Genomic DNA, 22,431 nt, shown 5'->3' on the forward strand with positions numbered 1-22,431 from the left:
CATCGGCTGCCGGTCTGCGCGCACATTGGAAAAAAAATTGCCGGTCCCCCACATCAGATAGCTTGAGAAGCACTGCTCTAGAGGATCCCTACTTCCTCCTACTTTACTTCATGGCTGCATGAGGGCTAGGAACAATGTAGTCCTTATGCACTCTTTGCAGCTCATCTGCTCATTGTCTAATGCTCTACCTTAACATTTTTTATCTTGCCTAACTGTATTCATGTATGTCAAAGACTTAAAAGCAAGCACTTACAGTGTTCCATGCTAAGTGAAATCTCACAATTGCCCATGATCATTTCATTTCTCAGATTTTGTTCTAGTCTTCTAGACTCTAAGATGTAGATAATACACCTACAAATATCATTTTTTTAAATGATGACAGTTAAAGCACAATAATGTTTTGCCATAATGACCAAACAAAGTAATTCTTTATAAGAGCTGGTTGAAATTTTTCCATCTAGATTGTTTTTGTATGGAAAACTGAGATTTTGAAAAATTTTGCAGACAGCATCTACTTCTTGTGGAAAAATCTGACTTTTCATTAAAAAGCAAATCTTTTCAAGTTTCAATTTTTGATTAAAAGACAAATGATTTTCCTTTTTCTTTAATTTTCTGAAGGAAAAAATCCATTTTCCAACCAGTTATACCATAATCACCATTAAGTCAACATCTGGAAAGAGTTATCACCGTGTAATACCTGAGACACTGCAAGAGAAGATGGTGGTGGTGATAATTGATAAATATTTTACTTTAATACCTTTGACTGCATTTGTTACTGTATTCTTTACAGGTCTAAGATATTGCATCATAAGAACTCTTGGAATATTAATATAATTCCTCAGAAAATTCTATATCACATGACTGAGAAGGATTTCAGCCCAGACAATTCAAATGAGAGTAAAGTTCTTACCAGCGCTGTCTGTGTCCAATCATTCACTTTCTACATTGGCTACTGCCTAAAACAGTTGTTCAGGTTATAGCCGCCTGTTTAATTTTAACATTGGACCTGCCTTACAAGGTGCTGAGGACTTTTTTAATGGTAACTGCTATGAATAATAGGAACAATTATTCATCTGAGCTACACCAAGTGACATCAATGGAAATTTTGAGAAAGCAATGGAGCAGACCTTCTAAACACTTATGAGGAAAGTCTTTCTTTTTTTTTTTTTTTATGATGTGGCTTGTTGAATCTTTCTTTGTTTAGTCTAGTCCTATAAAAGGAACAATATTCATAACAGAGTCTATGCACAGTAAATGGCTGTTGAGAATAAATGTCTGTTTAATAGCCTGAAAAAGCTATTTATTGTCACATGTACTCCTGCACTCTGAAAGAGTGTGTGAGCAAGTAGAATGAGTCCAAAGCAATTTTTTAGAACATAACAGAGAAATTATGCAATTATATTATAATAAAAACCCACATGTAATGTAATTATAACATCTGTAAAATATAAATTCATGACTAATAATAACCATATGTTATATAAACTAACATATGCAATCCCAGGAACAATAATTATTAAAATAAAATGAGTAAGATACAGCTGGATGTTACAGTTAGTCTACAGAGCATATAATCACAAATATTTATGGTTGAATGCTACATTACTTACCTGCCCTCATATCAATAAAACCACGAAGAAGATAAACAAATAGCACCAAAAAATCCTTACAATTTGTTGGGTCTGTCTTAAATGAAATAACCTTAAAATGAATGCTTCTTTTAGAAGGCCCACCATTTCTTATCAGCAAGCACATATGAAAAGGCAAACATTCAGAAAGTGTTCATTTGCTCTCATGTTAAAAGCTTTTATGTCTAATTTCAGCCTGAGGTATTTTTTAAACAAATTAATAAATCCTTGACAACAGAGATTTAACATTACGTCAGTGTCAACTACATTGGTGGAAATAGCACTACCCTTATAACATTTTGGGCATGCTTTTATCATTTTTCTAGTCTACCTTTTCCTGCCAACTTAAACAGTAATACATCTGGCTCTTAGAGAAGATCTAGCTTTCATTAAGTCAATAGCAAAACGTCCACTGAACTCAGTGGGAGCTGGATTTGTATCATAGAGAAACTGCTAAATTCACTCCTGATGTACTGTGGGTGGGAGCATCTCCTTCACTTCACTGAAGTTCAGTGGCACTGCATCTGCTGATACTAGTGGCAATTTGCCCCATCATTTAAAAGTATTGAGACATTAAGTCCCATTTCAGAAAACAGAGAAATGCAGCTGTGGCTTTGACTAGACATCAAAAAAGCAGCTAGGATTTCTGTATCACAGTGATTTCTCAGATAAATAATACAGTACTAATATAAGGAAACAGATTTACTTCACCAAAGAAAAATGCAGCCTTGAGGGTGTTGCAAATGATAACCCTTGTGGGTTCCATAAAACAAACTAGTTCTGTAACTTACTCAAGGGAATAGTCTCTCAGCCTGATCTGAACACATCTTAACTAATCCCTTGTTTACAGTTAAGTTCTCCTTCTGATTTTGGAATAGAAACTGATCTTACTGGTAAATTTAAAAAAAAAAAAAGCTCGGTTTGCCAAAAAAAAAAAAGAAAAAAACAGCTTTGTGGGTTGGCATAGAGCACATTTGGGTTCTAGTGCCGTAAATAAATGCATTTAGTAGAGCCATCTGACAGGGCTCAGGGGGAAGCTGACCATGCCTTTTAAGTTGAGGCATGCAGTCCTGCCATTAATTGTATTGCTGCCCATGCCTGTTCACAGCTGGCTTTGAAGCATGGTTCTATTGTGTAAGGTGACTATGTAAGAGCAGCCCCCTTCTTACTCAGCACCTAAGCTGCTTCTTACAAGGATGAGATAGGTACCTGCTCACTCCATGCAAAACAGAAACAGGAGATAGTGGTCCCTTCCTATTAACTTTTAGCCCAGTGGTTAGCACACTCACCTGGGATGTGGGACTCTCTCAGGTTTAATCCCATTCCCCCCCGCCCCACCTCTGCCTGGGTTGAAAAGATTTGAACAGGGGTCTCCCACAACTCCAGAGACCACTGAGCTATGAGACATTCTGATGTGGGGATCCATCACTCTCTCCTGTTGAAGCTATTCCACTTTGGATAAATAATTGAAGAATAATTGAAGCCAGGGGACTTTGGGTTTCCTACCTCCCAAGTGGATGCCCTAACCACTAGGCTATAGAGTCATTCTCTCTCTTTTTCTCTGGCCTGATAATTATTTCTCCAAAGTGGAAAAGCTTCAGGAGAGATGGAGGGAGCCCCACATCAGAATATCCAATGGCTCAGTGGTTAGAGCACGCTCCTAAAAGGAAGGAGACTTCTATTCAATTTCTCTCTCCCTCATGGAGAGGGCAGAATTTAATCTACATGTCCCACATCCTGGGTGAGTAGTCGAACGACTGGACTAAAAGTTATTAGGTGGGTTTCACCGCTTCTTGGATTTGGAAGGGGCCTAATCTGGTAGGTAACCTTTGAGTACTCCTACTAGAATGGGCCCCACAGACAAGATAAGTGGAGGAGTGCCTATCTTCCCCTGCATTGTGGATCCCACTGGGGCTTAGGTGAGATATCAGTGCCCAGGTACCTAGAATGAGGCAGTAACACACATGCCTAGAGGCAGCAATGTAGGGACCAAAGAATTTTTACAGCAAAAATGTAGGTGCTGAGTGAGTTTAGGCATCTACAGGTTTAGGCTATATCTATACTTACAGCAGTGTGTAGAATACAGACAGCACACGCTCACCTAGCACAAGTGTAAATAGCAATGTAGATAGCAAAACGTTACTCAGGCAAGTAGAATAGAGTGCCTTACCCTGGGGTTGTCCAGGAGCGTATGTACCCCACACCACTCTCTACATGCCCAAGCAGCCTCCCGCATTTATGCTGCTATTTTAACAGTGTAGTGTCCCACTGCTTGAGCCTTTTCCAACTGCAGTGAAAGGCTCCTGTCAGGTGCAAAGGCTCCAGTAGCTCCCCACTGCAAGAGGCTTTCACTAAGACAGTCGCTACACATGTAGTGCAGGGGTGACAGAGCCTTCCCAAAAGTGAGCGGGTCTGGGGCCCCTGCCCCCGAGGCCCCTCATTGCCCCTTCCCCCAGAGGTCCCTCCTTTTCCCCCAAGGCTCCGCCTCTGCCCTTCCTCTTTCCCCAGAGGCACCGCCCCCAGCCAAGCCAGAAGCCGGAGCGGGGCTGGGAAGCCCGCCCCCCTCACCTCGGGGTGGAATGGGCTGGGCTGAAAGCAGCCTTCTGCCCATATCCCCACCCCCTGGATTTCCCACCCAGGGCAGGTGGAGGGACCCAGGCTCCACACAGCTGCTCGCGTGCCTCTCACCCCAGCCCAGCTCTGGGTGGGGGACGGGGCCTTGGAGCTGCAGCCCAGCCAAGGTAAGAGCTGCACAGGCAGCTGAGGGGAGCTGCCATAGACTCTCCACCTGCCCGCGGTGCAGGGGGCCCAAGAACAACCCCTGGCCTGTGTCCCTGCCCTCTGGGCCCCCACCCAGGGCAGGTGACGCGTCCGTGCTGAGGCGCCCCAAAGCTGCCTGTGCAGCTCTTACCCTGGCCGGGCTGAGGCTCCAAAGTCCCACCTCCCAGCCAGAGTCGGGTCAGGGTAAGAGCTGCATGCGCAGGTCTGGGGAGCCAGTATGGAGCCACGGACCCTCCACCTCCATCTGATCTGGTCGGGGAGTTTGTGGGGCAGGGCCAGGGGCCAGGGGCTGCCCTCAGGCCCCCCGCTCTGTGGACAGGTGGAGGCTCTGCACGGATCCCACAACTGCCCAGGCTTCTCAGCCGGGCTCCACCAGCTGCTGGCCTGGCCAGGGGGTGGGGCCTCGGGGGGAAGAGAAGGGGAAGGGGGTAGGATCCACCAAAAGTGGGAGGGTTATTGCGCCACTAGTGTAGTGACTATACGCTACAACCCCCCAAAAGTGTAGATATAGCCTTAGAAAGTAGCGGAGATGGGGTTTTGTGGATCACAATGGTACCTAAAACTGTGACATAGGCATTTAAGACCTTTTATGGATCTACACCTCAGAACTTATGTCAAATGTGCAGGACCACTAGGAAAAAACAAAAAAAGTTCTTTACTTGTAAACTGAGCACATTTGATATGGAATCAAAAACACAATAACCAAACAGCCAATTTCGCAGTCATTTTTTCAGTAGAACTGTATTTTAAGCATATGCAAAGCAGTGGACCATTTGGGGCCCTGCTCATTTGAAGACCTTGAGTCCCAGGCAAGCATTGTAGTTTATAGGCCAGCTCTATCAATCTCTACAGTTGTAAAAGTACAGTCAACCATTCCCATGGGTGTGGTAAATAAACATCCAGACATAATGATTGATGGCTTAGTGCCCAGGAAAGGGAAGCCCAACAGCATCCCTATCATAGTGAGCCCACAACAATGCCCTTATCCACTAGGACAGCTTGCTTGTGTCCTATAATAAAGATACCTATACCAGTGAGTTGGCTCAATGAAAAGCAGCTGCCTGGGGCTTAACTTTTATCTGGTTAACAGAACTGCAGAAATTTTAACTTCCAAAGCATGCTTCTGTTTCCTTGTGGCATGACACTTGCCAGTTTATCTTGCGCAGCTAATGCAATGTTGAAAGAAAGGCTAGTTAATGAATGAAATTGAAATCATTACTAGCTTTAGATTACCTCAGCCAGAGTCATGAGGTTAGTAGAACAACTTACCTTACATTTAGAGATCAATCTCAGAGAAGCAATTTGCTCATAGAGTTCTATTTACACAAGAACTCAAAACATTTAAAATATAAAAGTGAAATTATTGATTGTATTAGACATTTGACAAGTTGGAAGCTTAAAGACAGATTCTCATATCTTTAAGAATATCAGACCTAGAATGCCAATGTGAATTGATATATTATATTTTATAACATAGGAATGAACTAAATACTGTCCTGAGATGTGGGGTGGCGGGAGAGAGTATAATGTCAAAATGATGGGCACATAATGGAAAAGGCCTATCGATAAACTACAGAACAATCCCCGAATAAGCAAGAAAACTTGCTGAGATTCTGGAACGTAGTAAATCTGCTATTAGCAGATAAGCAGCATCAGATAAGAAATCAGATTTCACTGGAGTGTATTTTCCTTGCATTTGGATTGATTCAAGACATAAAACTTCTACATATCTTTAGATGTCAACATAACTAAACAAAAAGTGAAACCCTATATTAAATCTGTGAAAAATAAGGAGAAATATTCCTTATTTCCTTTCTAATTAATTTACCAATACTAGATCTAATTTTCTAGCCAATCAGAAAACAGATCATGTATAATCATATGCCCATCTTTAGTTATCAGAAGTCTGAAGCCTTATGTAACAAGAACTGAACTCAGCTATTATAACATAGAACTAAAATTAGTACAAAAAATCAAGGAGCTGATAAAAAATGACTAAAGCAGAAGAATTTATTAATCAAATTTACTACACACTCTTAGGGGAACTGATTCCAGCTTCAACATATTTCAAGAATGTTAAGAAATTAAGTGTCCTAACTTGAGGAGTTTGACAGCTGATCCCAGAAAAAGTTGTATGATAAAACGAGTTACATGAGGAGACACCTTCATAGCAAGTTGAACTGGTTGCAGCTGGAACTTTTGTTTTTGTTAGGGAAAGACTATGGGGAGTCTGACCAGGAGAACCTTTCTCTGTTGCCAGCCATGCAATCTGATATCTCTACTTCTTCAGCACATTGCCCCTGGCAGGAGGTAATGATGAACTAGGAAAGCAGCCTGTACACAGATTTGGGTTCCCAGCTTTATTTTTAAAAAAATCCCACCCTTTTAATACATGGACGTAGTGTGTTTTCTAACCATTAAGCATGCCCCTTACGTTTCCTCTGCAGCTCCAGTGATCCTCGAAAAGGCGTGGGAAAGCGAGGATACTGGAGGTTCCACGCAAGTTCCTTAGGAGTAACCAAGTGGTCCCTGCTTCGGGGCCAGCATGGACCATCCCAGGCTCGGGATTACAGTGAGAAATTTAACCTACGTGTGTGTGTAGCCTTCAGAGACTCACACAGGACGGCTACTGCACTGACAACCTTGGCTGCGTGCCTATGAGTCGCAACATGTTGCTACTTCTCTGTGGGAAATGAACACTCACAAGCCGGGGGGGGGCGGGGGGGGGTGCCTCGGAAGTGAGTGAAAATATCCCCCTGAGTACATCAGCACAGACGCGGGAGCAGATCGACCAGCAAGGGGCACCTGCATATCCCCGCACCCGGGCGGGCAAGAGCAGCCAGAGGAGAAAGCCACCTTGCTGCTGCTGCTGCATCACTTTTTAAAGCGAGGTCCGGGCTAAACCGGCGGGAGCCGGGGGGCACTCAGCTCCCGGATGAGAGCCCGGCTGCCCCCTGTGCAATCCCATCCGGCCACACTGGCCTCTCTCTCTATCCCCTTCTCCCCCGTCCACAAGTAACCGGGGGCGCCTCGCCCCCAGGGTCCTCACTGTGTCCCGTCCGCCGAAAGGGTGGGAGCGAAGCAGCACCGGGCCCGCCGTCTGGCCGCAGGTTTGGCCCGGGGGCTTCTCCGGGAGGGGACGAGGGCGGCGTGCTCCGCGCCGCGGTACTCACCGCCGCGGACGCCTCGTCGGGCTCCTCGCTGAGCAGCAGCGCGGCCAGCACCAGCCCCACGCCTCGCCACAGCCTCATCGTGCGGCTCTCCCCGCGGCGCGCCCCGCGCCCGCCGGAGGCTCCCAGCGCCCGGAGCGGGGAAGCGCGCTGCCTGCTCAGCGCCTGGCCGCGCGCAACTCCCGGCCCCTGCGCGCGTCTCTCCTCGGCCCCGGCTGCAGCGCCTCTAAAGCCAAAGAGGCGAGGGCTGCCCACATCCCCAGTCTGTGGGCGGCTGCCGCTGCCCCCTCCCCTCGCGGGCGGTGGCTACTGGGAGGAGGTCCGGCGAGGCTGCCCAGTGTCTCGTCCCCTCTGCGTCGCCCACCTCCGGCCGGCCAGTCCCGCTCCTCCGGAGAAGGAAGGGGGCAGTCTCCCGCCTCACCCCACAAAATCCACCCCCACGCGGCGGGCTGGGAGGACTCGGCGGCCGGTCTGACTCCAGCCCCTCGCCTCGCTGCTGGGGACCGGCTGTGGAAGGGGCATGCGCCCGGCCTGAGAAGCCTAGAGAGGTGGGAGCGGAGGGGTGAGTATCGGGCGCCCGCGGGGGGAGTGGGGGAGAGGAGGAGAGCCGGAGCCGCTCAGCGCTGCTCTGATCGCTGGGAGCTCACACCTGGGCTGGCCCGGGTACCGGCGCTCCCGGCTGGGAGAGATTTGGCGTGCGCTCGGGGAGCCAGCTGAGCGGAGCCTCGGGTCGCCAGCGCCCCTGCAAAGGGCAAGCCTGTGCCTTGGGACGCGGCGGCCGCTGCAGACAGCGGGGGGTGGAGGGGCTGGGACTCCAGCGTAGCGTTTCCTTTCCAAAGCCGCGTTGTAGCTCGTGCGTCCCCCCAGGGCAGCATTCGCGCCCTCTCCAGAGGTGTGCCGCTTGGGGAGCGCCCCTTGCATCGAGCCGCCAGGAACGCGGAGACGGGAATCGCTAGGTGAATGGGAAGGACCTAGCTCAGCCCATGTAGCCTAACTCCCGTGTGCACAGGGCTGTTCCCTGCATGCAGTCGGGGTGACCTGCACATTCCTTACTCCTCATTCACACTGGATTTCTCCCTCTCGCTCTGGATCCAGGGGCTTTCCTGGGACAGGAGAGCTTTGCCGCTGGGAGCCCCGCACAGCATGGGAGACGAAGCAAAGATGAGAAGCTCGCGGTTCCTCCTCTCACGTCGTGCCCTTTGGCAGTAAGTAGCTTCCATCCCCTCCATTCTTATTTCAAGTAGTTGTTATGATGGGCACTTCTAATGATTGACAAAATGCGGACAAAATTCTCTTCAAATGTAGGGCAGGGACCTTTTCTTCACAGTAGCCTGTATAGCTATATCACACTCTCGGTGCTACAGCAATACAAATTCTTAATGTTGTGTTTCTCCTTTCTGTACAGGGCTATGCAGGTCGTGCTGCTCTTGGTGTTGACCTCACTGTTAACTGGCAGAGTAAAAGCTGTAAGTTAAATGTCTTGTCCCTTTATGAGAGGAGAGAGAAGGGTAGGGGGAAAACCCACAGCATTTTTATTTGAGGTGCTATAGAGTTCAGAAATTGCATTCTTCTTTCCTAAATGCCTGATCTAGCTGTCATTTCAATTAAAAAGAAAAAACAGCCAGCAGATCACTTACACATTAGCATCTTCAATAAAATGTATAACAGCCCCAGAGTTCAGCTTCCTTCACTATACTGGATTGCCTTTTGGGGCTTTCCTCTTTCCATGATTACACCTGTTCAAATCAGATTATTTGTTAAAGCAATAACAAGTCATTACAAAAATTAGCCCAAGATTATCTTTAGGGCTGTCGATTAACTCATATGATTAACGCAAAAAAATTAATTGTGATAAATAGCAGATTTAATCGCACTATTAAACAATAGACTACCGATTGAAATATATTAAATATTTTTGGATGTTTTTCTACATTTTCAAATATATTTGATTTCAATTGCAATACAGAATACAAAGTATACAGTGCTTACTTTATATTATCTTTATTACAAATATTTCCACAAAAAATGATAAACAAAAGAAATAGTGTTTTGCAATTCACCTCATACAAGTACTGTCGTATAATCTCTTTATCGTGAAAGTGAAATTTACAAATGTAGATTTTTTTTGTTTCATAACTGCATTCAGAAACAAAACAATGTAAAACTTTAGAACCTACAAGTCCACTCAGTCCTACTTCTTGTTCAGCCAATTGCTCAGACAAACAAGTTTGCTTACATTTGCAGGAGATAATGCTGCTGCTTTCTTGCTTACAATTTCACCTGGAAGTGAGAACAGGCATTCTCATGGCACTGTTGTAACTGGCATTGAAAGAAATATACATGCCAGATGCGCTAAAGATTCATGTGTCTAGGGTGACCAGATTTCCCATTTTTATAGGGACAGTTCCGTTTTTTGGGACTTTTTCTGATATAGGCGCCTATTACCACCCACCCCCTGTCCTGTTTTTTCACAGTTGATATCTGGTCACCCTACATATGTCCCTTCATGCTTCAAGCATCATTCCAGAGGACATGCGTCCATGCTGATGATGGGTTCTGCTCAATAATGATGCAAAGCAGTATGGACTAACATATGTTCATTTTCATCATCTGAGTCAGATGCTACCATCAGAAGGTTGATTTTCTTTTTTGATGGTTTGGGTTGTGTAGTTTCCGCATCAGAGTGTTGCTTTTTTAAGAATTCTGAAAGCATGCTCCACACCTCGTCCCTCTCCAATTTTGGAAGGTACTTCAGATTCTTAAATCTTGGGACGAGTGCTGTAGCTATTTTTAGAAATCTCACATTGATACCCTCTTTGTGTTTTGTCAAATCTGTAGTGAAAGTGTTCTTAAAATGAACAACCTGTGCTGGGTCATCGTCCGAGACTGCTATAACATGAAATATATGACAGAATGCAGGTAAAACAGAGCAGGAGACGCACAATTCTCCCCTCAAAGAGATCAGTCACAAATTTACGTAACATATTTTTTTTTTAACAAGTGTCATCAGCATAGAAGCACGTCCTCTGGATTGGTGGCCGAAGCATGAAAGGGCATATGAGTGCTTAGCATATCTGGCATGTAAATCCTTGCAATGCCAGCTACAAAAGTGCCATGTGAACACCTGTTCTCGCTTTCAGATGACATTGTAAACAAAAAGCAGGCAGCATTATCTCCTGTAAATGTAAACAAACTTGTTGACTGAGCGATTGACTGAATAAGAAATAGGACTGAGTGGACTTGTAGGCTCTAAAGTTTTACATTGTTTTATTTTTGAATGCAGTTATGTTTTGTACATAATTCTACATTTTTAAGTTCCACTTCCATGACACAGAGATTGCACTACAGTACATGTATTTTTCAATTCACCTAATACTATTTCTTTTGTTTTTTTACAGTGCAAATATTTGTAATAAAAATAAATGTAAAGTGAGCACTGTACACTTCTTATTCTATCTTGTAATTGAAATCAATACATTTGAAAATGTAGAAAACATCCAAAAATATTTAAACAAATGGTACTCTATTATTGTTTAACAATGTGATTAATTATTTTAATCGCTTGACGGCCCTAATTATCTTCCTTTGTGGCCCCAAAAAAGCCACCAGATATGTGGAAAAGAAGACATTAGTGTAACACCCATGGCGCACAAATGTGGGAAATTAACCTATGATAAATATCTTCATCTGATATTGATGCTTCATCTGAGCACAATCCTAATCTGTAGATTGAGTGAGCACTTAAAGATACTTTGATTTTTAACATAAACCAGTAACATTTATAAATAAATGGTCTTTTTAAATGTAATCAATTCTTATCTCCAAGAGGAAAACCTTGGATAGTTTGATACTCTGTTGCACAGATGTTAGTGAACATCATGCTGGGAACTTTCTAAATATCCCAGGCCATATTGTATTGTCTGCCAATAGGTGGGTAGGGTTACGGCCCTGTCCTCTTTGAAATGTCTGGGGCACTAAGGGCCTGTTCCAAAGTCACTGCATTCCACAGAAGAACTTCCATTAATTTCAATGAGCTTTAGATCAGGCCCTACCATTCCTCCACCCCTTGTGCTAATGGACTGTAAAGACCTGGTTTATGGCTGCTCCTGCACAGGTACCCAAATGAGAGTAAGACTTTGTGCACCTGTGCAGGGGCAATTGTGATTTGGCCATCTGGGTTTTTTAGGGTATCCTACATTGGCTTCTCCTACATTTTTTCAGACTTTTATGACTGCATCTTTTAAAAATCTGTATGATTATTTTTGTGTAATAAATTGGTATAACAATTTAGGAAATAGGAGGTATTAGTTTTCAGAATATTTTGAAGCAGGTTTTGTAATAGTTACTAGTCTATTTCGCACTCAAGTCATAGCAGCCTTTTGGCTTCATAGGTGGTTGCTTATCCTCTGTGGAAGATTAAGGTTGGATCCATCTGTACCCTGGTTTGAGCAGGAACATTGAGTGCAACAGATTTTGGATCCACTGAGATTTTGTTACCAGAGAAACGTGAAGCCAGGGAAGGAGAGGAGCAAGGAGCTAAGATGCCTAACGTCACATGCCCCTTTTGCTAGTCATCTCCTCTTGACAAAACTTGATATGTTACTGTGCTATGCAGTATGGCATATGCTATAATGCATATCATTATAACATGTCAAATTCAAACAGCAGAAGGTGAGTGGTAGAAATGGCAAGCACTTGGCACAAGTAAGCTGATGGTTTCACTGCTGGGGATCACCTAGGATTCAAATGCAGCAGCAGTGACATTCAACTTTTAGGCCATGTCTATGCTTTCCGGGGATCGACGCTGCAGTGATCGATGCACCTGGGGTCGATTTAGCAGGTCTAGTGAGGATCCGCTAAATCGACCACAGATCGCTGTCCCATCGACTCTGGTACTCCACCAGAAAGAGAAGAGTAAGGGAACTTGACGGGAGAGTGTCTCCCATTGATGCAGCACAGGGTACACACCGCAATAAGTCAGTCTAAGCTACGTCGACTCCAGCTAAGTTATTCACATAGCTGGAGCTGCATAAGTTAGGTTGAATTACCCCCCTATTGTAGACAAGGCCTAAGATGCAGTGAAAGGTGAAACATTATTTCCCCAGGGCCAGCAGGATGAATGTAAGTGGGTGAGGCAGTAGTATATGAGTGACTGTGAGTGGGTAGCTGGCAGCACTACTGAAGATTGGTCTGGTGGATCTGGCACAGGAGTGGGATTCAGGAGAGCTCAATTCTATTCCTGGCTGTGCCCCCAAAATTTCTATGTAACTTTGGGTTACCTCCATGCCTCATCTTCCCTCTCTCTCCCTGTTTGTGTACGTATATGTAGCATAATATTTACATATAATAGATTTATTATGAGGATTAATTCATTAGAATTTTGTGAGCTGCTTCAGAGAATTCCCAGGCTGGTTCCACCGCCTTGTCTGAATGTTGGGGGTGGAGGGCAGGAAAGGAAGACTAAAGGAGCAGGAAGGAGAATGTTTAGGGTTAGGAGAAGAATAAAGTGTCTTGGGACAGAGAAGAAGGAAAGAGTATAAGTTTTAGGGTGGATGTGAGTTTTATGGAAGTATCAGGAAGGAGAGACAAAAAATTGAGTGGATCTGGACCATAGCTCTGTCTAACATAGAAGGCTTCAAATAGCTTGAAGTTGTAGTAAGTAGTATGTGTTGGGAGAACTTAAACAAGTTTAAATTCTCAGTTTGTTTAAGCAAACAGAACTTTGGATACCTCTCCCAAATTTATCAAAATGTACAGGTCTCCTTTCTTTCTGTGCTTCCTGAACTACTTGGAATAGGTTTTTTGTTTATGCACACAGCTTTTTTAACCTATGTTATCTTCCCCCAGCACTAACTGTTATCTTGTCCCTGTCTTCCCCTCAACCACAAAATGACAGAATAATGTCATTACATCTCTTGGAGCATGGATTACTATGGAAAACTCTACACCTTTCTAGAGGTTTAGGTGCCATTTTAGCATTTTCTTTTACATGGTTTTAAATGAGGGCTACTATACAAAGACTATGCAAAAATAGACTGCAAGAAATAGACAAAGAAAATAACATTCGCTAAAATGGACATAAATAGGGCCAAAAGCAGAGACTCTGAGCCAAAATCATCCCTCATGTGTAACTCCATTAACTTCAGCAGAGTTGCACCAGGCATTCATTTGGCCTGTGGAATCAATGAGAGAAAAATAACCCAAACAGAAAAAAGGAGAAGAAAAATGATAAAGACGGATAAATAATAAAACTATGGGGCAGATGGTTCCTGCCAGCCCTATATTTGTATGACGCTACCACCCTTCCTCCTGATGTAACCAGTGGGGCTGTTCAATGTGAGTAAGGGTGGAAGAATCTGGTCCTTTGTGTGGTGCACTCAAGAAATAAAGAAATAAAGGGAAGAATATTTGAAGGAGAAAAGGGAAGAGAAGCAGAAGACTCAGGGCCATTGTAATGAACTCTGTAAAATGCAAATGTTAGTGGGATGACACAGAGTTGTTGCAAACTTGGGCCAAATTTACACTTGCATAAATATGGAGTAATTTCATTGGCTTGGAGTGACTCCTCATTTATACACATTATAACAGAGCAAAATTTGGCCCTTATTTAGATTGAAGTCTAATTTCCCCATAAAATGTGACATAGTAGCTAAACTGAATATAGCTAAAGTTTTTGAGGGGCTGACAAATGCCTCCCTGAATATTTCATCCTTTTGTTGGTGTTCAGACTAAATTTACCTCACCATTTCTTCAAATCCTGGAAGAAATACTGGGGAGATGAGAAGGGACTGATTCTCCATTCACTCACACCGATGTGATGTGGATCAGGAATAGCTCCACTGATAACAATGGAGTTATATTGTTGTAAAATCAACCAATGGAAGTGGAGAATCAGACTCTGGACTTCTATGAATGAGCTCTACCTTTGCTGAGAGTCAGATTCCTTAGAGCAGTGGTTCTCAAACTGGGGTCCACGGACCCCTGGGGGGTTCATGAGGGTACTCCAGGGGGTCCATGAGTCACATCCAAGGCCGCTGGCCCTGCTGATCAACTTCTCCTTCCCAGTGCCTCCTGGACACCAGGGAACAGCTGTTCAGCGGCATGCAGGAGGCGCTGGGAGAGAAGGGGAGGAGCGGGGATGGGATGCACTCATGGAAGGGGGCGGAAAGAGGTGGTGAAGAGGAGGGGCAGGGGTGAAGCAGGGGTGGGGCGTTGGGGGATGGGGTGGAGTGAGAGCGGGGCATGAGGCTGAGTTGGGGTTGAGCACCCGCAGGGAAAATTAGAAGCTGACTTGGGGATCCGTGAAAAATTTTAAATCAAAATGGGGGTCCTCGTGTGGCTAAAGTTTGAGAACCACTGCCTTAGAGGTCTCGAGTCCTAGTTGTCTGTGTATTGGAGTGGGAATAAAGATTCTCTGTCAGTGTCTCATTATGGTACCAATCCTGTGTGTACCTCTTGTGCTCTCTCTCTCCTGGCAGACAATTGGCAGCAGATAAAAAACTGAACCATAAGAGAGACCATTTAACATAATTCAAGATACAAATATTGAACTTTTAATAGATGACAATGATATTATTAACTAGAGTGTATGATGTCATTTAAAAAATAAAAAATCATCCCCCTCACACAAATATAGCTGTTCAGACAACAACCCCCTGGTTTTCGTATTTGTTCTGAAAAAAAGCCATACTTGTTCGTTCAGGAATTTGTTAAAAGTTAAGTTCCTGGAAAAAAAGACTCTGCTTATTCAGCTGTTCCTCTCCCCTACCCAAAGATCTTAGATGGAATTACAAACATTAATAAATGTGTGTACACATTACATACAAAAACTACATTAAAGGAACATTATGGTTGCAAAATCAAGCACTTGATGCTAGGAAAAGCCAGAATTAAGGTTGCCTATGCAACCTAAATTTGGCCCCCTTGTGCGTATTCATTATGGTACCATTTGGGGGGTAGGATGGGTTGTTTGTTTGTAACATCATCACTATTTTTTCTACAGAACCTCATTCAGTGCACTGGATTGATGCATTAAAATGAGTACCATTCAATATATTGTTTTATTGTCATTGTTCCAAGTATGACCTCCAAGCCTTATTTCCTACACATAATACAAACCGTGTTCTGAACACAGAATTGTTAACTTCCTCATGGACTTTTCTATGGTGCTCATCACCATAGTATCTAACCCAGTCTTGCTTATTCCCCATGCCTGGGTCCCCAATCCCTGTTGCTCTGTCTTAGTCCCTGTCCCCACCATCCTTGTCCAGTCTGTTTCTCTCACTCCCTGGCCTCCAGTTGTTTCCCCATTCCCCACTTGCCCTAATTGGCTCCCAGTCTCCCATCATAGGCTTCTCATCCAATCTCAGTCTTCCACCCTCCTCCATAGCTCCTCTTCCCAGTTTCCATACTTCCCAGTTCCTTGTCCCTGCCTCTTTGCCCAGCCAGACCCAGTCTTTACACTTCTTTGGCTCCTGGTCCGATCTCAGTCACTGTTTCCCTACCCAGTTAGTCTAGTCTCCCCAGCACCCCATCTACCAGTCTGTCTCCCTGCCCAGGCAACCCAAGTCTTCCCCACTCTGCCCACCTGGTCCCAGGGCTTCCAATCCTAATATGTCTATGCACCCAGTCCCAATCTTCCCACAGCCTGGCTCCTAGTCTTCTTTCCAGCCAATCCCAGTGTCCCACTCACTCAGTTCCCAGTGTCACTTTCTCTCCTCCCAGCTAGCCTCCAGTTCCAGGACCCACCCCCACCTGCATAGGCTCCTTGTCCCAATCTTTTCTCTGCACGTACCTCACGTCCGGCTTTTGTCCCTTCTGCCTTTGATTCAGATGGCTTCCTTCTCCATGCTGCCTGGGCACTAGCAGGGGTGTCATTGAAGAGTCTCCCTACTTTTAGTTCTGGTGCCTGGCCCCATCCTGCCCTGTAACAGTCAGAAGTAGCAATTACACGGGAAGTCTTGCGTGAATCCTGCAGTTGGAGTATGCTCATTATATACAAAAGTTTTGGAGAATTTAGTCTGAAGCTCCAACGAGTCTCTAGTGAGCGTATGCAAACTGTGATTTTTTTTTTCCAGAGGGTTACTTTTATCTACATTAAAGTCACAAGGTGTTGTCAGTAGTAAGAATGTACATGATGCCAAGCTTTACTGTTGTCATAGAGGAAAGGCCTTTCTTCCAAAGAAGCAGTTGCAAAGTTATGCAGACTTCCCATTTAAAACAAGTGTTGCTTCATACTTGTGTCCTCAGGAAGTCACTGACGTCAATGAGAGCTTTGCTGTTGTTTCAGTGGAGCCAGGATTTCGCTCATAGGCCTCCTCTTGACAGCCCACAAGCCAGCATTTTCACATGTGGTCCATAAGCTAATTGGCTGTTATATTTTATTTATTCATATTATGGCAGCACCCAAAGACTGCAGTTGGGAATTGGGCTACATTTTGCAAGGTACTTTACAAACAGGTCATGGTCCCTGCCCCCAAAGAATTTGTATCTAATTTTAAACAGGATGAAATAAATACGCCTTCCAAAAATAGGAAAGAAGGGAGGACAAGGGTAATAAGTTCATCTAGTTATATATGCTAGCTATTTGCACAACTTGATCTCATCTTTTAAAAACTTTTTGAAAATTAACAAATAAATGTCAGCTATGCGCAACTACCACTCACCCTATTAGTTATGAGTTTGCTGATTTCTTGTAGGAGTCACAACGGAAGTGGGTCTTGAAGAGGGATTTGAAGAAGGAATGGTTATGACCTTATGGACTATTTTAGGGAAGGCGTTCTGTGTGCAAGGGGATGTGCAACCACTAATTCAGGTCTTGGCATGAGTAACTTAAAAAAAATCAGGACAGGCCAAAAAGATTTCTTTGTCCTATTGAATTGGATAGAGCCATGTATAAGGGAACAGTAGGGAAAGGGTGTTCTGATGTATTTCCATGGCCTCTGTTAAAAATGAATTCTTTTGATGTGTGTAGAATATTATTTTTACATTCATATAATGCACCTATCAAACTCTAGGTATGCTTATAATAAGCAAGAAAAAACACTACCATTATATTTCTGCCAACAAATGGTAATGTCCATGAAAAGCCCACTGGAAAACTACAACAGGCATCTTTACTTAATTGTTCCTGTGAATAGGTCAGAAGTATATTCCAGAGACTTATGCAATAGTAAGGTCCTTGTGGCATGTCTGCTTTTATAGAGTTATTAAACACTAACATGTAGCACATGCTGCATAAAGTAGAAGAAAGAAAGCTCACTCTGCCTTCTATTCAAAACCAATAAATGTTTTAGTGGATGAGGATAACAGATCTCTACATTTTGCTATAGAGGGAGAGGAGATGAGGTCACTTTAGGAGCTATTACTGTTTTGGAGATGGAAACCCTACTCACTAAATTAGAAGGTAGGTATGTATGGAGTCTTGATTTTTGTCAATTATTTATTTATTTTAGTGGAAATCTGCTGGAATGGTTAAGGAAAGGTTGTATTTCCCACAGTCCTTAAAGTGGTACATGCTTGGCTTTAATATATGAACATCAGACCACAAATAATATATAAGGGTTGTGCTTTTAAGTCTCTATTATGTGTTGTGGTTTGGTTTTTACTTGTAAGGAAATAAAATTTAGTTGTCTCCAAACAAGTTATTTATGGGAAGATTAAAACTACATTGTGACCTGTTCTAAATTTAAAAATGTACTGAGATAATTGAACATCTCCATTTAATATCTGAGAACATTAATTATTTTATTAGATTCTTTCTCTTTGCACTAGCATGGTCCATCCGTTTGATTGAACCCAGTTTGTTTCCAAGCCAAAAAATGTTGGATAAGGAACAGAATTTTTACTACACTGTGTTACACTAATCCAGGACCTTGAGGGATTTATTAGTTGAAGATTTTTGCCTTCCTCTCACCAGGGGTGTGCCAACTAAAGTGTCAGGGAAGGCTGTGCCTTCTCTTTTTTCTTTCTCCCTCGGGGAAATACTGTGCTGCTCTAATTGGGCTATCTTAACAATGTTGGCTCTCTAGGAATACAAAGTGCTGTACATGTTTGCAGTATATTCAGACATTTAGCAACATATTGTTTTAATTAATTTTGATCCAGTAGCTGATAGAGGCAGAAGATTCAGTTTATGGTTGAAGAAAAAGCCTTATATCATACAAACTTTTCCTGGCTGATTTAAAGAGTGATGTTGATAAGTTTCAAATGGTCCCTTCCTCTTCATTTGGAAGGATGAAGGCTGTGATAGAAGATGATGGTGCTAAAGTAGATAGAAAATAGGCTGTCTCTAGGATCTATGAAGAAAGATATGGGGGCAAAGAGCATGTGAGGATACAGAATGAACAAACATGAATATATGTGAATAACTATACACAACAATAGGCGAGTAGTTGGTGCAGTTCGTTGACACTGCTTTCACAGTCTCAAATGCTGAGTCTTTAAAACACTAAGGCTATGTCTACATTACCACTCATGTTGGTATAACTTATGTCACTCAGGGGTGTGAAAAAACACACCCCGAGTGACATAAGTTACACTGACACAAGCGTCAGTATGGAAAGCTCCCGCCGACATAGCTATCGCCACTTGTTGCGGGTGGTTTAATTGTGCTGACAGGAGAGCTGTCTCCCATCAGCTTAGAGCAGCTACACAAGACATCTTACAGCAGTATAGCTGCATCAGTACAGCTGTGCCATTGTAAGCTCTCTAGTGTAGCCATAGCCTAATAATATAGGCCTCCATTTCTTGTCACCATTTTATTCTCTGTTACTCCCTTACCATTGCACGTTAAATGGAAACTGGGATAGTAATAGGATTTTTTTTGTCAGAAATATTATGGTGGTGTTTTTTCTTGCTTTTTATAAACATACCTAGAGTTTGATAGGTGCATTATATGAATGTAGAAATAATATTTATATGCACACACCTAAATAAAAGCCAGCTAGAGATTAATTAGCAGTCTATGTTGGCATTCCATATATTCACTATTTTTTTTCTCTGATCCTCATCTCAGGGGAGAGGGTCTCTATTAAAGTTTTGACTGTCTGAACTTTTAAGTCATCAGTAAATGTAAAGAAAAAAATCTTTCTCACCTTATCACTGAGAATAATTATAGCCCACAAAACCAGGGCAATGATTTTTTTTTCTTAACTTTATTTCCATATTAACTTCCACCCCTCCCCATAAAAGAAGCTGTGCTCTATAATGCAACAAGCACTCTCACCTGTCTGCCTATGGAAAACAGATGCACATTTTTATTGCATCTGTTGTATGAACTCCACCTTTAAAACTTCTAATGGAAGCTACTGCATGTCTCCCACATCACTACCTTTGTGAATTGTAAAAAAAAATATTTCCTCTAATCTGCACATTTTCATTTGGCAATATGATCCACACCCCACCATCAACGGCATTTTCGAGATATGTTTTGTGCAGCTATTTTGTGGAATGACGCAAGCATTAAGAGAACTAAGGAAAAATAATTGTTGATCGTCATGATCAAAGACATGTTTGCTAGGACACTTCAAAGATCATATTTCATTAACTGTAAAATTAGGGGCCTGAGTCTGCAATCTTTATTTACATCTCATGAGTAGTCTCTCTCAAATCAGTGTGTCAAGATTACTCTTGTAAATAAGAGTTGGGCTTGATTTTTGGCAATCCTTAGCTGTAGTCTTCCTTGCTTAAAATATCTCCATCACAGGCTGATGATTCCACCTGTTGATTGTTCTACTACAAAGTATACCTTTTCGTTCATATTTCAAGGGCCTGCTAAAGATTTTCTATTTTTGGTAAGGACGATATTGTTTGACTGTATTTTTTCTAAAATAATATTGAAGGCAGTGGAGGACTGTCTGTTCACTAACTTTCCCTTTGCCTGAGTTTGCCAAGTTAGCAGAGTGTTTTGTTTTGTTCTTGTTTTTTTCATGTTTATGCCTCATTAGACAAGTATGGTCACTTCTGTACCTGTCACATATTTTTGCACTGTCCACCAGCTAATGCAGTTCTGAGTGCATCTGTAACTGGTAAAAAAATTTCCTTTCACGGCAGTTTCCTGAAACTTGTATGTCAGCTGTTAGTGCCTGATCCTGCAGATTCAACTTAATAGATAACATTCCGTAGCTGACTGAGCTGTTCAGTGCCAGAAGGCAACTGTTTCTGGCTCCGCAGGAAGGTGACCTGTTCAGTGCACAGGCTGACCTACTGCGGAAGCCATAGAATTGAAAACAAACTTTTTCTTCAGCTGAGAGTTTAGGAGCTTCCTGTTAGAAAAAGCTCATGCAAATTAGCTCTTCACCTTCTGTGCTGAAGTAGTCTCAGTTCTCAGGACCTTCAGTGCCCTTCAGTCTCCTCATCCACAGCCTTGAAACCATTTCTAGTTTAGAGCAATTCTCCCATATACCGGTAGAGGTTGGGGATATGGCCATTTCTAGATCAATCTTCTGAACCTTGGAGTTCTGAGGAAGGGTCATCTACCAGTCATCAGAAATACTTACAAGGCATCTCCCCTTCATCCCCATAGTGCCAAAATGGGCCTTCCCCATATTGCACTTACACTCTCCCACCTCTCCTCATTTTCACCAAAGATTATCAGCTTTTTATAAACTTCAGCGTGCATGTTCACTGTGTTGCTCTGCCTGCCTGATCCTCAGCATACAGTTATCAAATAGAGAAAGGTCCAATTGTACTTGGACCGCAGCCTCTTTATGCTTTTACCCAAGATAATTGACATTCAGTCCACTGGTTACAGTCTCCTGGCCCCCTAAATATTGTTAAGGCATCAGGGAGCACCTTAAGGATGGGAATTGAACAGTTCAACACCATTCCCAATGTGTTCTGGGCTGAGTCATAGACAGAGGAGTGGGCAGAATGGAATGCCTAATTCCCTTTCAGAACTGGGAATAGCCTCTGGGGCTTCAGAGCATGGGAAGTCTGCAGATCTCCCTGGGGCCAGCAGCCAAGATAACATCTGCTGGAAATGACCCAAACATTTCTGCCTTAAACTTAGAAATCTTAACTGACATATTTGTTTAAAAATGAGCAGGGAAATGTTAGAGCTTTCCTTAGAAAACTTCAAATCTGGGGCCAGATTATGCTCATCTGCTCTGCAGGTGCACAGTGGAGTAGAGAAGGTGAAAGCAGCCCACATCCTTTGCCCCCTTGTGCACACATGCAGAAGCGGGCACTGTCTCTGTATTCATCAGAAAACAAAGACTGCTTTATTCATATGTGAAGACTGAGGACTTAGGGCTGCCACTTCCCCAGATGGCTCACATTGCTGTCCAGGTATACAGTGTTGTGTGCTTCATTCCCTGTTTTTTCCCCTGGCACATTGGGGAGTTTCTGAGGGCTCACTACTGCCCTCAATGCATATCTGTGCTTGAGTGGTATAACTGAGCTCATAGAAAGTGTTAGATGCGTAGCAGTGGATGAAGAAGCAATTCAGACTTTACTTCCTAGTTTCTTTGTATTATTTATGGTTTGCAACAACAAAAAAGGTTTTAATTCATTGAACATGTATAGCTAAATCTTGAAGACCTTACTCAGTTCTCTGATGCCAAAAATGTATTCCAGAGCATGCACAAAAAACAGAACTAATGACTGCAATAGGACTTTTACCTAACTAAGAACTCAGGGTTCAGCAAAGGGGGCCATTTGTGTTAAAATAAGACATACTGAACATATGCAGGACTTGCTATTCTTAATATTTTAGGTGTACTTTGCAACAGTAATTGTGCATCATTCACCTGAATGGGAAGTTTATCCACAGACGGAAAAATCTCGTGATTATTTCAGTGCAAGTATGTGGTGTTTAAAACATGATGCAATTGCAGTTTATTACAGTTGGG

At 43.2% G+C, this 22,431-nt stretch overlaps 2 protein-coding genes across 3 annotated transcripts in view; one reads left to right on the plus strand and one right to left on the minus strand.

The window, feature by feature from the left end:
* Nucleotides 1-7,858, minus strand: part of COL4A1 (collagen type IV alpha 1 chain) — a 209,249-nt gene extending 201,391 nt beyond the window's left edge. The window contains exon 1 of the mRNA XM_084610506.1: nucleotides 7,583-7,858. Coding sequence (XP_084466632.1) covers nucleotides 7,583-7,660 — 78 coding nt within the window. The 5' untranslated portion in view covers nucleotides 7,661-7,858. The remainder of the gene's footprint in view (nucleotides 1-7,582) is intronic.
* Nucleotides 7,859-7,989: 131 nt separating this feature from the next.
* Nucleotides 7,990-22,431, plus strand: part of COL4A2 (collagen type IV alpha 2 chain) — a 246,015-nt gene continuing 231,573 nt past the window's right edge. Inside the window, exons 1-3 of one of the 2 annotated variants that reach the window (XM_084610484.1) lie at nucleotides 7,990-8,141; nucleotides 8,675-8,784; nucleotides 8,985-9,045. In XM_084610484.1, coding sequence (XP_084466610.1) covers nucleotides 8,723-8,784; nucleotides 8,985-9,045 — 123 coding nt within the window. In that variant the 5' untranslated portion in view covers nucleotides 7,990-8,141; nucleotides 8,675-8,722. The remainder of the gene's footprint in view (nucleotides 8,142-8,674; nucleotides 8,785-8,984; nucleotides 9,046-22,431) is intronic. The other variant, XM_084610485.1, reaches the window with a different exon arrangement.

This window comes from Lepidochelys olivacea (genome assembly GCF_965140295.1).
Source record: "Lepidochelys olivacea isolate rLepOli2 genome assembly, chromosome: 1".
Taxonomy (NCBI): domain Eukaryota; kingdom Metazoa; phylum Chordata; order Testudines; family Cheloniidae; genus Lepidochelys; species Lepidochelys olivacea.